We start from the raw sequence: 14,390 nt of genomic DNA, 5'->3' as shown, positions 1-14,390 counted from the left end.
GCCTTTCCTAGTACTCTTCTTCAGGAAGCAGACAGAAAAGCCTTTAATTGATATCATGCTGTTTTTCAGATTAGATAATTCATATGTTTTGTAGGTCACACCACTCTTACAGCTCTTGTAGCTATCAATAATAAGAGAGCCACTCCTAAAGTAACGCTTCCTATTTTGTTGGCCCATGACATCAGAGGCAGATGTTGGTGGTGTGACAGTAGAGGCAGTACTTATTTTTGAACCTAGATAGAAAATCTTCTAAAAAAAAAATACTCACTCTGTTCATTATCATACCACTGATTTCAAGCACAGACATATCAGCTTTCTTGCAGTCATTCCCCTCCCATACAATTGCGCTTATTTTTTCTAGTCCTGGATTCAAACTGTGGATCCAAGGCAAGTGACTCTGGGGATGACAAGCAATACATTCCATCAGTAATATCAACCTACTGTATATCTCTGTCAGAAATGCGCTGACCAAAAAAAGTCTGAGGCTGACATGAATGTTGTTAACAAAGCATTTATTTCTCCTTCACTACTGTATGTTAAATACTCAAAGTCATTCACTTCTTTCCCACTGAATAGCTGTGAGTTTCTCCTTCCTTGTGCTTTATTTTTTACTAGTGTAAAGCTACTGCAGCTGAGGATCAATTCACCTTTATTTATTTATTTTTGCTAAAATACATCAACGAAGATGAAGAATGAGAACAAAAGGTGTACCTATAAGTCATTTTTAATTCTGCTATTATTTATCAGAATCATATTTTTCTGATTCTACTTCCCCCAGCAGTTGAAAAGAACTATTCTTACATCGAGACTAGGGTGAACAGCTGTTTTTATTATTTCTTAGCAATGATATTTGGACCCTTCATAATCCTAATTATGAATAAAGATTCCCTATGCTAACCACATCTAGCATTATTAGAGTCCTGCTGCTCTGTCTGAGTAATGTATGGTGCCCCAACAGCCAAGTAATTTCAGCCTGAAGTAATGAATGCACTTAAAACTGCGTATTTACTTACTCCAACCAGAGAAGAATCCAGTGAGAACTGAAAGACCCAGAAAATGCTGAGTTACAAGTGCTGCTGCAGCTACTTCTCGAATTCCCTCAGCCCTGTCTTACTCCCCTCCATTACAGGGGAATCAAACTGCTTTTTGCTCTGACAGGTTAACTAGAACTGTCAGAATCAAATAGAAAAGTTGGGATGGAGGCATATTGTCAAATATTTGATGTATGATTTAACAGAAGTGTGGTTTTGGTTTTTTTTATAACTCGATTTATCAGTATTTATCTGAAATCTTTCTATACTGCTAAGTACTCCACTGCTTCCTTTATTTTCCATTAGAAGGGGAAAAAAACACCAATATTGTTAACACAAATAATAGCTGGAGACAGACCTTCTTAAACATAGATTTCCACTATCTCCCTCTAGAGGGAGTATCTACACCAAGAGCTGAAACTCAAACATTTCATCAATGAAACAAACCACCAAAAAACACTAAACTTCAAAAAAACATGGAATACAAGCAAGAACTAAAATAAATCTTAAAAGCAAAGAGTGCAGAAATCCAAATTGGCATCTCTGATGTTTTGGAGGTGGATTTTTTTTGGTTGGTTGGTGGGATTTTTATTTTTATTTTTATTTTTTTTGGGGGGGGGAGTGTAGATATCAACAAATCCATTAGTTTCAGTTCCAGTTATGAGTGAACAAGCCCATCTTATGAGATTCTTTTTCTTAGCTATCATCAACATCATCTCTTGCATTAAATTCCTTAGCACTGATGTACACAGTGTGAACACATACTGTATATTTAACAAGAAAAACATTTCACAGCGAGCAGCGTGCAATCTAGTGAAAAACCTTGTAATGCAAAGATAACTGGCACTGCCTGACATCTGAATGACTTTCATCAAATGCAGACAAAAACATGATCATTAGTTAGTAAGTGTGGATAATGGATTCTGCCCATTAACCCAACGCCAACTGCAACTGAAGTGCTGCCCAACAAACACTAACATTTTCAGAAATTGCTGCTCAGATGTTTCTACAGAAAGGCATTAAAAATAAAAATAAATTCTTAGCTTTAAGATAAAAATGAGAAAAATATCTGTATTCTACTTAGATAAAATACTATGACTGTAGTCAGTTTTATACATCAAGTATATATACATAACATCAGATATTATGCATGTTATCTTGCTGTGTGGTTTCATATATATAATAGACACACATGCATACAAATGAAAATATTCCCTCATAAATATATGATCCTACCACAGGAAACCTAAATCAATCATTACTTGTCCTGAACTAGAACCCTAACACTCAAGTATTCTGCAGGCTATTTCAGTACACTGTCATATCCTCTTCATCTGACAAATTAATTTCCAAGTAGCAGAAATTCAATTTTCCTTGTTTTAATTCTACCAAATCACTTTGGCTCTATTACTTCCATTTAATAGAGAGTTCTTTTCTCCCAGGCCTCCTGAACACAAGAGCAAAGCTTAAGAGTGAAGATGTACATGCTGTAAAAATCAAAATCAGCAGATATGACCAACCTGATGAAATGGGTCATCTCTATATTCTTTCTTCACACATGGATTCACTTGAGGACTTTCTACATCTGTCTCACTAGTACAGGAAGAGTGGCATTCTGCACAGTGTAGGAGGTCCTCCCACACATCTTCAGTTTCTGATTCTGGCCTTGCACTCTCAGAATCCTGCCTGGAGCTGGAGCACCGAGAACTGCAGCTAGTACCTGATTTAGGTGTATCCTGAAATTAAAATATTCATTGGAATTAATGCTGTTTTTGTACTCAATAACTATTCCGTATGGAAAGTTCAAATGTAGTAAGTCCATGTACATCAGTTGTTTTTTTTTAATGTTCCACTCCCTACCTTTCAAATCAGAAAGTATTATATGCTTACTGAAGTAGTGAATATCTTAAAGACTGTGCAGTATGACATCATACATACAAGTAACAGTTGGCAGTCCTCAATTTGATGGGGGAAGGGTAACACAATGAAGACTCAATTCATATATATTATTAAGTAACTCTTCAACAGATTTTAAAATTCATTAATTTACAGCAATTACCAAGTCGTCTCCTACTTCTTATTTAATAAGTGATAAATTAATTACCTTAAAACACATAACAGCTTTATTATTTCAGTGAAAATATTGAAGAAGCAAATAAGGCTTAAAGGCATATACACTGACCTGGAGTAAGTACAGAAAAGTACAGTGAGTAAAGCCTAATTCACAAAGTGTTTGAAACTAATTTATCATTTTGTCTTTCTATCCTATGTTGAGTTGAACTTCTTTACCTAGTTCTTAACACCCCTGACCCCTCCCATCCATTAGCATAGCTTTTAAATAAATTCACAAAAGTATAAATTAGATTAAAGCAAGACTAAGGGATTTAGGGGATGAAGATTTCCTCTTCAGCTTCATCCACAGACATCGGCAACATGTGGAATAAAAAACACAAGCCTGTAGTATAGTGACACAGCAGATAGGCATTTGCAGACTGCATTTACTTCAGCTGCAGATTGAGAACTGCACTGTCAGACTCACTACTCACCATCCAGTGAGGGATTCTTTCAGTAAAAAGTGTGAGAAAAAAGGAAGGCCCTGGATGAAGAAGAGGTGGATAATTCCTGTTACCCAAGATCTGAGGCACCCAACAGCAACGTGGACATCACTTCACTCGTTTTAAAAGAAGTGCTGGTATGTTCCAGAAGCACATTTCTAAAACTAATTGCCTATAATAATCTACAATAACACTGATTTGACTCTCAGTGTCCACTGTTACTCCTCACATACCTTCCCAAAGACAGTGTGTGAGCTTCTTTGAAGACAGGCAAGCAATAGGTGTAGAGAGAAATAACAGAGTATCCACACCTGGTACCAGGTATGTGTGATCTACACAGTCATGCATAAAAAAACTAGTTATTTTAAAGAAAGTGTAGTTGAGAAGCAAGCATGCCTCATTATTTGTAAATTTGGCCCACTACTTAGATAATCACACAGAGAAACATTAAGCCTGGGAGATTTAAATACCCTGACGCATACACACAATACAGTCTAATGTTTTCTTCAGAACAAGAATGCAGAACCCTGAGCTCCTTTCAACAGTTAGCAGAATCAATTTCCTGCAAGACAAGTCTTAAAAGCAGTACTATCCTACTCATCACCATCATCTAACAATTCCCATTCCTCCTTAAAGCAAAATTGATTTCTTTCTACTATAGTTTATCTCAAGATTATGCCCAATTTTCTTCACTGAAAAAAGCAATCAAGAAATATTGCAGCAGGCCTATTAATTTAACATGACTTGTAGTGCATTACCAGCTGAAGAAGAGTTGCTTGTTCTTACCAAAACCATGTTTAATATATTTTATGCAAGCAATTTTGTAAGGAAATATATAGAAAAAGTTTGCTCCAAGCTCTTTTTAGTGAGATGATAGAACACCAATGCAAAAGATAATATCTGAAATATTCATTCTTTATAGCACATGGTCAGTACAGGGCACTGAGTCTCACACTGAATGAAGCAAGCCCCTTAAAAAGCAATACCTCAAACAATGACTGACAAGTAAACACCAAGATAAGGGAAAAACGTAGGACAGAAGTTGGAAGCATATACACCGTCTCATTTATATATATATATGTATCTTTTTAATATATTTTATATATATATTTTTTTTTTTTTTTTTACAGAAAGAAAGCTTTCAGTTTTGAAAATTACAGTTTCGTTTCCTTCATAATCTGTTGGGGGAGGAGAGCTGCTAACAACACACAAAAGCTTCCTCTTTCACGGTGTCAATCACAGAGATAGGGGGCAAAAGTGTGAAGTATCACTACGCACGCTACACACTGAGAAAATTCAGGTTATTTCAGTTTCTGAAGGTATCTACACACAGTCCTCCCTAGACAATGTTTTAGAATTTCACAGTTCTGAGGCACCTTTTGGAAAAGAAAATACATATAAGTCAGAAAAAAACACATCTGCAATCATGTCTGCCCAGCTGTAGTAAAGAGAACTTTTCTGCAACACAAAACATTTCAACCTGTTCAAACAGCTTACACTAATCATACACAGGACATCAAACAGTTAAAAATGAATTAGCTTTCTACGTCTTTCAACCTCAACTTTTCAAGAAACAATGTTAGAAAATTAGTGTTTTTATGCAAAGCATAAACCTCAAGACTTTGCAATTATTATCAGAGAAAGTAGTATTATTTGAATCCTTCTAATAAGGCATTACTTATATGAACTAGAAGGATTGCTTAAGATCCTCTGCCCATCAGAGCCACCTATAAGAACACTGCTGCCAAAGCCAAAATCTTTACATACTTTTCTCATTAGCCCTAGTGGGAAAAAAAAAGGCAAGTACTGTTGTTAAAAAGAAAATACACCTCAAAAACACCAAAGGTTTGTTTATCTGTTAAGTTGCATATAATCAGCAAAAAGAGCATAAATCCTTCAAGATTTAAAGAAAAAAAGCCCTCCCTCACTTCTGTTTTTCCATGTCTGAGCCCTTACCACTAAAGACTCTACAAATACGGAATTGGTGCTCTCCTCTTAACTCTGATGTCAATAGATCTCTTAAAATACCATTTTTAGTTGTTTTTGTTGCAATACAACATTAACAATTCCGTTGAGATCTCATGACAATATTTTAATGACTTCCAACAAACATGAAGGAATGAAAAAAGAGGCAAAGTATCAGTCTTCACCAAAAGGTTAGAGAATCTAAAATACAAAGTAAATGGAAAGAAGCAGAAGCACTAGGTGTGATGAAAATGTCACTATTGCCAATTTTTGCTGTTTTTGTAACAAATCAAGTTTCCAAAGGAGATAACAGCTGTCAAAAGACAGTAAAAGAGTTAACTGAAATGTGATGCAAGATCTATAGGATGTATCATAGGATCTTCACAACAAATTGAAAAATTTGACAAAGCTCAGATCAACTAAATAAAAGCCTCAAAGTTAAAACTCTGTCATATGAAAAGGAATCCCTCTCCCTCACTAGCATATTTTCAAATTAACACAATCCTAAAATATAGTATAGGATAAAAAAAATTCAACAAGAAACCAAGAGCTTTTATCAATTTGCAGAAAAGAGACAACAGAAGAATACACACCTCCAAAGGATAGTGCTTCTTATAATGGTGAGATTTTCTGTTTCGAAGTGTGCCATCACTAGAAGTGCGCTCTACATTGCGGCGTAAAGAATATCCGGGCTCAGGCCCTTCCTCACTGGAAACTTCATCTGATACATTTGTCACAGTCCGGTGAGTCTCCTAGTGCAAGGAGTCAAGTATTAGTACGACTTACACTCAACCAAGACTAGTTCTAAACTATTAAAATCAAATTTCTTTCTGCAACAAATTTCTTTCTTATACATGCCCAGTTAAAGTATTTATTGTATTTCCAAATGTAAAAAGCGGTACAACAGATATTATAAAATAAGACTGTAGTATCAAAATAAACATTTCTCAGACAATTAATAGCTAGTTCATATTGAACTCATGAACGCTGGCATTCACATTTTAAAGGCTTAAGAGCAAGATAGCCAAAAGGTTTGAAAAAAACACATTTGTGACAGCAGAGTCATACTTAATTATCAATACATATGGTACAAAGTCAGCATTTCCCTCTTCTTTCAACTATAAAAGGCTACAAGATTTGTGTGTGAAAGGAAGACTCAGATAATTAATTTATCACACTATTTCCCTGATTCTAAACTGAAGTGAAACCAGACCTGATAGCAACAAGAAGAAGAGAGTGCAGTAAAACACTGTTCAGTTGTAAAAAATTTCTGTATATTCCCATTTATTACGAGATTGCTGGACAGAACTCTAAAATTTCCTTCAGAGTTGTCTTGTCATCAGTGGAATGACAAAAGGTCCAAAATAGTTATGTGCCTATGAACACAGACCTCTTTACCCAGAGATTCAGGCACCACTTTTCCAGAATGAGCTCTTGCTTCTGAAATGCTTCAATGCCAAATCATCTCACTTTCTTAACAGATGAGCTGCATGGAGGAAGAGGGACATGCAGAATACAGTCTGTGGTGACTCATCTCCTATCTTTCAAGGTGGCAACAAAATGTGTTTATTGTCATTTGGAAGAAGAGATGAGTCTATTCCAGCTTCTGACAGCTTCTCTTTAATGCAGATATGTGTACAACATGATGTTAAGCATGTAGAAAACTCATCACTAAAACTCTTAAAAAAAAAAAAAGAAACTTGATTTGCTGTATTTCATCAATAACACAAAATGCTTGGAATTAATGAAGACAAATGAATTCCAGTTTCCGTTGCTGCTGCTAAGCAGACCAAAAGACTGAGGTTACTGCCTTGAGATGAACTCTCTTCACACCCATTCTGGTTTAACCATATTGATATTTAAGGGGGTTGTTAAATAAGTTGGCTATGAAATCCCCCACAGAATGCCTGTCCTTTATAAAGATGTGTATGTGTATACTTCCAGCAGAATAACTTTTCCCTTTGATGTTATCATGAAAAACAACCCTGCAATGATTGATCAATGATAATATACACTACAGAGCCGAAGTCAAGTAACAGAACAGTAATGGCAGTCATTAGAAGGCAAATGATAATGGAGCCAGGAAAAAAACACTTTGGAAAACCTATTCCATAGAACTGCAGGATGAAAATAGTATATCCAGGAGACAGAACAATTCCAGAATGAAAAGTTCTCCTTTCTTTCATGATCATTTATTACGGTTCCATCTCATCTTTATTTCTTTCTTCAGGAAGCTTTGTCTATTTTACTGAGAGAAAAACTGTGCTTTCTTCCTCTTCTACAGTGATGAACCAACAGAAAAGAGAGATGATTCCTGATCCATAGGTAAATGCTCAGAATAAATACAAAATTACAAATGGCGGTAATGTGAAATTTGTTCCCTTTTGGGATAGAAACAGGCTCGTGTACACCAAGAGCATCAAAGAGGCAAGAAAAGGTACAGTGTGCTGTTCAGCTGGACTGAAAAAATATGCAAGTGACAGCATATGAAATTATGCACTGAAATACCGAAGAGCAAAGAACGTTTAGATGATGGACAGTAAGTGCCCTCTGACAAGAAAAACGGAAGGCTACAAATAAAAGGAACAGCATCAGAAAACGTGAGATGATTTTGACCACAGCACTTTAAGCTTAATTTCATTTAAAATACTTATAAGGATAATGTTAATGAGAACACATCAACAGCATCATAAAAGCACAGCTTACATATCACTGGACAAACAAACAGGAACAACCCTGCTCTGACAGCAGCACGGCATCCTTACCTTGTGATGGCTGGTGGTGCTGAAGGTCTCTCTCACTGTTGCAGTGCTCCACCCCGACTCCTCTGGCTTAATCACTTCACAGAGCCGCTCCTGGGGCTGCGCACATTCTTCACTGCTTTTACCTGTCTTTTTCCCATCAAGGGACACGTAGCCATTATCAGTCTCAGTGGATTTATCTATTGAGTTTTTTGCTTTCTTAGATCTATATTTGAAACAAATGTTAGTATTAAATTAATAATTCTCTTTTTTTTTTTCCTTCTCGCCCTTTTTAACCCATGCTTTAGTTTTACTAAGATGAACACAAACAAATAAAAAGATATTAACATTTGATGCAACGTTTGTAAGCTCACATTTTTAATCTTCTCATTAATACTCACTATTCTTTCCTATAAATATTATAAAAGAAAAAGTGTCTGAAAGAAAATTATACTATTAGCTATGGAGAGAAAAGGGAACCTGTGTTTTGCAACTAAAACTTTGACAGCATCATTGGCAACAGAAGAACCACAAGCCCCAAATGTAAATGAAGATTGTTTGCTTTATTATTACAGAAGAAAATTAAAAGTTAAAGTGTTATTAGCTCAAAGCAAATGTACCATTCATTTCTTATAGCTGTGAGCATGCTCATTTACTACTTCCTAAACATTCATAAGGATGACTATTGTTTGTTTTAAAGTCACTCTGCATATCGGCAAGTCTTTTAACGAGAATGTGACTCGCCCTATTGTTAACTGTAACATCCCACTGACATAATTCAGTACATCTAACAAACAGTAATTAAGCTTGTTTTTTAAATAACAAACCTATCAGTTATGCTTAAGTATTATTATTCTTATGAGAAGTCTAATACCAATCTATCATCTTCCACAACATAGTCTAAAAGTCAAGGCCACTACCCAGTTGGTAGGTGTATCAAAAAGAACCTAATGTCACAAAGAAGTCTTTCAAAAGCAAAGTTTGGATTACATCTCCAAATTAGAAAGTACTTTCACTGAAGGAATGAAAACAGAATAGCAGCTTGCTGCCTTACTGCAAGATCGCTTTAAAGCAGAGTTTCACTTTGGCTTCCATATCTCAAAATAAATAATGAGGAAAATCTTTACCCAGAAAATAATAAAATCCTATATGTTTATGAGATTCCCAGAATACCTTGGCAGTGGGGGAAATAGTAGTAGTATAAATGAAGTTTTCAGATTTTATTCTTTATGTTTATAAAAAAACAGTAAACACAGAGTTGATAAAACTATCAAGAATCTAATTATTCCTCTTTTGCTCCTGTAGGGGAACATGCATTGCCCTTCTCTTTCAGGAAGCTCTGTGAAAACTTGGGTCACACAGCAGATTAAACTCCTGTCTAATATGAACAATGTATGAATTGGGAGAGTTGGTTTATATTGTTCTTACGATAAGGTATTCCACATACACAGTGGAGACCCACTAGGAAAGAAAACCCAAGAAGGAACAATTGATCTGTGAGATTATGGACAAAGTAACGAGCAGAAAAGGCAGTTACTGAGACTTTTCATCCTCCTTTACCTTCTTCAGTCTCATTCCACCTTCCCTCACATATTCCTCGAAAAACACTAAATGGCGTTAAAAAAAAACAAACCAGCAACTGCTGCTCCACTTCTTCTCTTCCCTTGTAGAAAGCTATAGAACCTTCCCTTATCTAGTTCCAAAATTCTCTATTGATTTTATGTCTAAATAAGTGAGTAGTACACAAATCAGCTGAAGTACTTTCATCGGTTTTTATACATCTGCATGGACTCGGTGATCTCTGGAGGTCCCTTCCAACCCCTACAATTCTGTGATTAGATTTTATTATAAGCTTATAAAGAAGAGACAACAAGATAGTTTACCATGGGCTTTGTGAAGGAGATTGTAAGCCTCTTCCTGTTTGCAGATTGCTAGCACACATACAAACGCAGTTTTTATTTTTTAAATCCATAAGGATGACTATTTAAGACACTACTGAGGCTTTGGGCAATCAGCTCAAACTACCATCAAGAAATTCTCCTCCTCATCTAAGCTGCAGAACTTCTTAGAAGCTAAAGATTTCCAAAACTGGAGTAAGAACAAATTCCTGGCACTGGGCTTTCACAAGAATATCTCCAGCAACATCACAACCTCAAGCCAGTTAGCCCATGCACTCCCTGCTGCATTCCTGCTTCCTCACTCCCAGTCCCACTTTGCAGACAAAACTATTTGCATAACTTTGGGAAAAAAAATAACATGACAAAACTGATGTGAGAAAAAAAAAAGGTTATTTTTCATCTGGACAGGCAGCCATGGTTCATTCTCAGACATACAAACGATGCCCCTCAGCAGCTGAAGAGTGACTATAGGCTACTTACAGCATTCTCAGTCACTCCAAAGAAACGAATAAGGCAAGGAAGAGAGCCTTCCAACAATGCTCAACAGTCCAACAATACTGACTGAAAAATCAGTATTTTCATTGAATGTATAATGTTCAAAAGTTTACAACATTACACTCCACATGTACCAGAAAGAAGAACAGAGACTGATCCATTTAGATGTGGCGTGACACGGAAGAACAGCTGCGGTATCTACAACTATTGTTCATAGTCTGTTAAAGTTAGCTTAAACTACCCAGAGAAAGACCAAATTAACTCCTGCAGCATTTTTAAATACTTTTAAAACTTTTCCAGAGTTTTATTCCCAGAACGTAACGTAACACAAGATAAGCTTTACCAGAGGTTAAGAGCACGAATCACAAATATGACAGACACATTAGTGTTGCAATATTTAAGATGCAGCATGCAGAACAAAACAATGTAGTAAATTGCAGTATCCCTTTTCTTAATTTTGCATCAGTTTATGAGCATGTATTCACTTCACTAATAAATGCTGACGCATAGTACACTGAAATATAACATGGTTAAATGCCTCTTCCAGTCATTAGTCATAGCTCATTGATAAATCAAATACTGTGCTTAAGTTCTGAAAGATTTTCCTTCTGAAAAAAAAGCATGTGATTTGATGACAGTGATGGAGACCTATGAGCATTCTCTCCAAGTAATTAGCAGGCAATGCTATCAACTAAAAATTAAGAGTCAAATTTTCACATTGGATTAAAATTGAGAAACAAAACTAGCTCATTCCTGATAACACACAAAGAGTAGTCCTACAATTATCATAAAATCAACCAAAGTTACTTTGTATTTCTACAAAGTTATTTCACCAGCAATTTCAGAAGTCAAAAAGGAAGAGATTAATACAAGTTCAAACACTGAGCTGAGTTTACTATTAAGCTCTTGTCAATTCATTTTTTGTTCTTATCTAATCAGTAGATTAATGTTTACTTTTCTGGAAAAGGGATAGTGCATATCTCACACATATGTAGCCTTGAATAAATACAAACCCTGATAAAAAGAAAGCGGCATGCCAGATATCTCTGAAGACAGCGCCAATACTGTAAGAGGTGCTTGTACCGTAGCTCTGCACTGTTCCTTCCTGTGTGTTATCTGTGGTACTAGAGCCATCTCCTTCCCTATGTACTTCCAAATGTGCTGCTTTCCTTAATTTCCTTCATCAGAAGAGATTAAAATTGGAAGGTAGCTTTATAAGTGCAATCTACTACTTCTACAATGTGTTCAGCAGTTTTAAGCATGCAAAAACAAGCAAGATTTCACAACACGTTACTAAAGCTTTACAGTGTTGACTTAAACTCCATTTAAGAAAACTAAGTATTACAGTTATTCATTATCTTAACACTTAAATACAAGATATATCTCATCTCAGAGGCTATGATCTGCAAAATCCACTATTGCAGGTTTTCCCACTGCAGTGGGACAGTTCACTGTAGCAAACCATATTCACTGAAGTGCTGGAAGACTTTAAAGTCTATGCTTCCAGTACGTGCTTCAACACACGTTTCTAACAGATCATTGGTCAGTACTGCACAGAGTTCTAAAGCAAAACTTGCAGCAATACATCACTCCATCAGTATTCAGTCACAAGCTCTTTTGAGACAAAAACATCAGATTTAATGCATTTAAAAACATTGCACAAATTAGTAAATGCAAAAACTGTTAGAACACTAAGCACCCATTTTAAAGTTTCTGATAAAAACAGAGCCTCAATTTCTCATTTCTTGTGAAGCAGAGACTGTAAATCCCTATGATTTTATGCACATTCTTCAGGTTACTTTTAGCAATCCGAAACGAAAAGTACTTTAATACAGACTATACCTTCTTCTTTTAACCCCTGTGCTGGGAAGAGGCTTAGGGGTTCGTGTTGAAACAATCTGACAGTGTACAGTTCCAAGTAGCAACATGAGCCATATTGGCCCAATTACTTCAGTCAGAGGTATATTATGTGGGCTCTGGGCTGTACAGAATAACACTACTGCAGCAACTGGAAAAGAAGGAAGATGAAGTTGAGTTCAATACTTGAAATGTCCGGAATGGACAACTTATTACATGACTTTTCTTAAAATGAGAAACAGTCACACGTAATCCTTTACTTGCATTTTAAACCAAGCTTAACATTCAGAGAATGGAATGGCAGTTTCACTAAAAAGAAATAGACAGCAATCAGAATTTGACCACTTATCTTCATACATTCATGTCTTCTTTTATACTTGTGTTATTATAAATACTGCTTTAAAAAGGTAATAAAATGAAGGGTAGAGGAAAAGGCACTTGCAAAACTAATATGACGGGATGAAATTCATATTAAGATGACACTTCAGTAGGATAAGAATTATTTTTTTTTAATCAAGCAACAAATGCCATCAGTCCACATAAATTCAGTCCTGTATCACTTGGAACCAACACAGAAGAATCCAATAAATCAGGTGATCACAGGAGACATCAGACCAGGAGCTGGTTGCTCTGATGGGCTGCATAGTCCCCCCCATTCTAGAGATGCTCAGCACCAAGATGGACACAGTCCTGAGCAGCCCGTGGCAGCTAACACTGCACTGAGCAGAGATTGAGCCTGGCTGACCCCTGGAGGTGCCTGCCAAGCTCAGCTAACTTGCGACTATGAAATCAAACATCTATTTCAAACACAAATAGTGACAAGAAACTCTTAATACACTAGCTGAAAGCATTTTGAACTCCATATTCCGTTCAAAGGATAAAATTTCCCACATAGTTGTGTATAAATTTTCTAATAACAAGGAAAGCTCAAAGACAAAGCATGTAAACTATGAGACAATCCACCTAAAGCAACCAGGATTCTAACTAGCATCTGTGCTTGGAAAAGTGGCAGCTTCCCCTTCATAGAGTCATTAAGGTTGGAAAAGACCTCTAGGATCATCAAAAATCCAACCATCAACCCATCGTTATGTGTTAATCTTATAACCCCTCTATAACCTGCTTTTCATAGACAGCCTACACCCACAGAACTCTTCCTACTCCTCTTAGAATAGCTTAAACATTTCTACAACTTAAAAAAAAACTTTTTACAGGCTTCAGGTCAGTCTAGATACATTCAACAGAATGAGGCAGACAGAAAAAGAAGCCTTCTATTTTTCTTTGCTTATTGTATCTTCTCATCACTCTCTGGTCTGAAGCGCTGAGTTCTGTAACAATAGAATGTGCAGCATTCAAACACCTAAAATATATCACATGAAGGCAGACCCAACAGAGCAGATACCTGGACATGATGTTTTCCACTAAGAAGAGATGGGGTCTATTCAGTGATTTTTTTTTCTTGTTATTGTTTTGGGTTTGTTTTTTTTTTTTTTTTAAACAAAATAATCTTTAGCAAGGTAACCATTAGTAGAAACAAGATGAACGTATAAAACATTGGAATTATTTTTTATTGTAGTAACCTATTCCTAATTTCTCATCTTCTTAAAACAAAATACACCTACTTCGTTGTTTTTGTTGTTGCTGTTGAAGGTTTCACCTTCATTTGTTATGCTTTGTGTATCATGTAGAACAATTGTTGGGTTTGTTGGCTTTTGAGTTCATGTGAGTTTCTCAAACATACGGTTAGATTTACACAGTATAAAGCGTAAACAAATAGCCAGCTTTGACTCCTAGTATACAATTTGCATACAAGCTCCACAGATCCACTTGTAACAATTTGCATGAGGTTTC

The 14,390-nt window shown here is 36.0% G+C and overlaps 2 protein-coding genes across 5 annotated transcripts in view; one reads left to right on the top strand and one right to left on the bottom strand.

Moving 5' to 3' along the window:
* Positions 1 to 14,390, top strand: part of GSAP (gamma-secretase activating protein) — a 416,138-nt gene that overhangs the window by 160,125 nt on the left and 241,623 nt on the right. The gene's annotated exons all lie outside the window — the stretch shown is intronic.
* Positions 1 to 14,390, bottom strand: part of PHTF2 (putative homeodomain transcription factor 2) — a 60,495-nt gene that overhangs the window by 12,723 nt on the left and 33,382 nt on the right. For 3 of the 4 annotated variants that reach the window (XM_065743686.1, XM_065743687.1, XM_065743688.1), the window contains 6 exons: positions 12,528 to 12,693; positions 11,699 to 11,863; positions 8,317 to 8,518; positions 6,145 to 6,303; positions 2,552 to 2,767; positions 269 to 397 (listed from right to left, as the gene is read on the bottom strand). In XM_065743686.1, coding sequence (XP_065599758.1) covers positions 269 to 397; positions 2,552 to 2,767; positions 6,145 to 6,303; positions 8,317 to 8,518; positions 11,699 to 11,863; positions 12,528 to 12,693 — 1,037 coding nt within the window. The remainder of the gene's footprint in view (positions 1 to 268; positions 398 to 2,551; positions 2,768 to 6,144; positions 6,304 to 8,316; positions 8,519 to 11,698; positions 11,864 to 12,527; positions 12,694 to 14,390) is intronic. The other variant, XM_065743689.1, reaches the window with a different exon arrangement.

The sequence above is a fragment of the Cyrtonyx montezumae genome, unplaced genomic scaffold, assembly GCF_038088225.1.
Source record: "Cyrtonyx montezumae isolate F1298 unplaced genomic scaffold, pur_monq_1.0 scaffold_3, whole genome shotgun sequence".
In the NCBI taxonomy this organism is placed as follows: Eukaryota; Metazoa; Chordata; class Aves; order Galliformes; family Odontophoridae; genus Cyrtonyx; species Cyrtonyx montezumae.
Note: the sequence above shows the minus strand (reverse complement) of the source record. Positions and strands in the feature narration are given on the sequence as shown.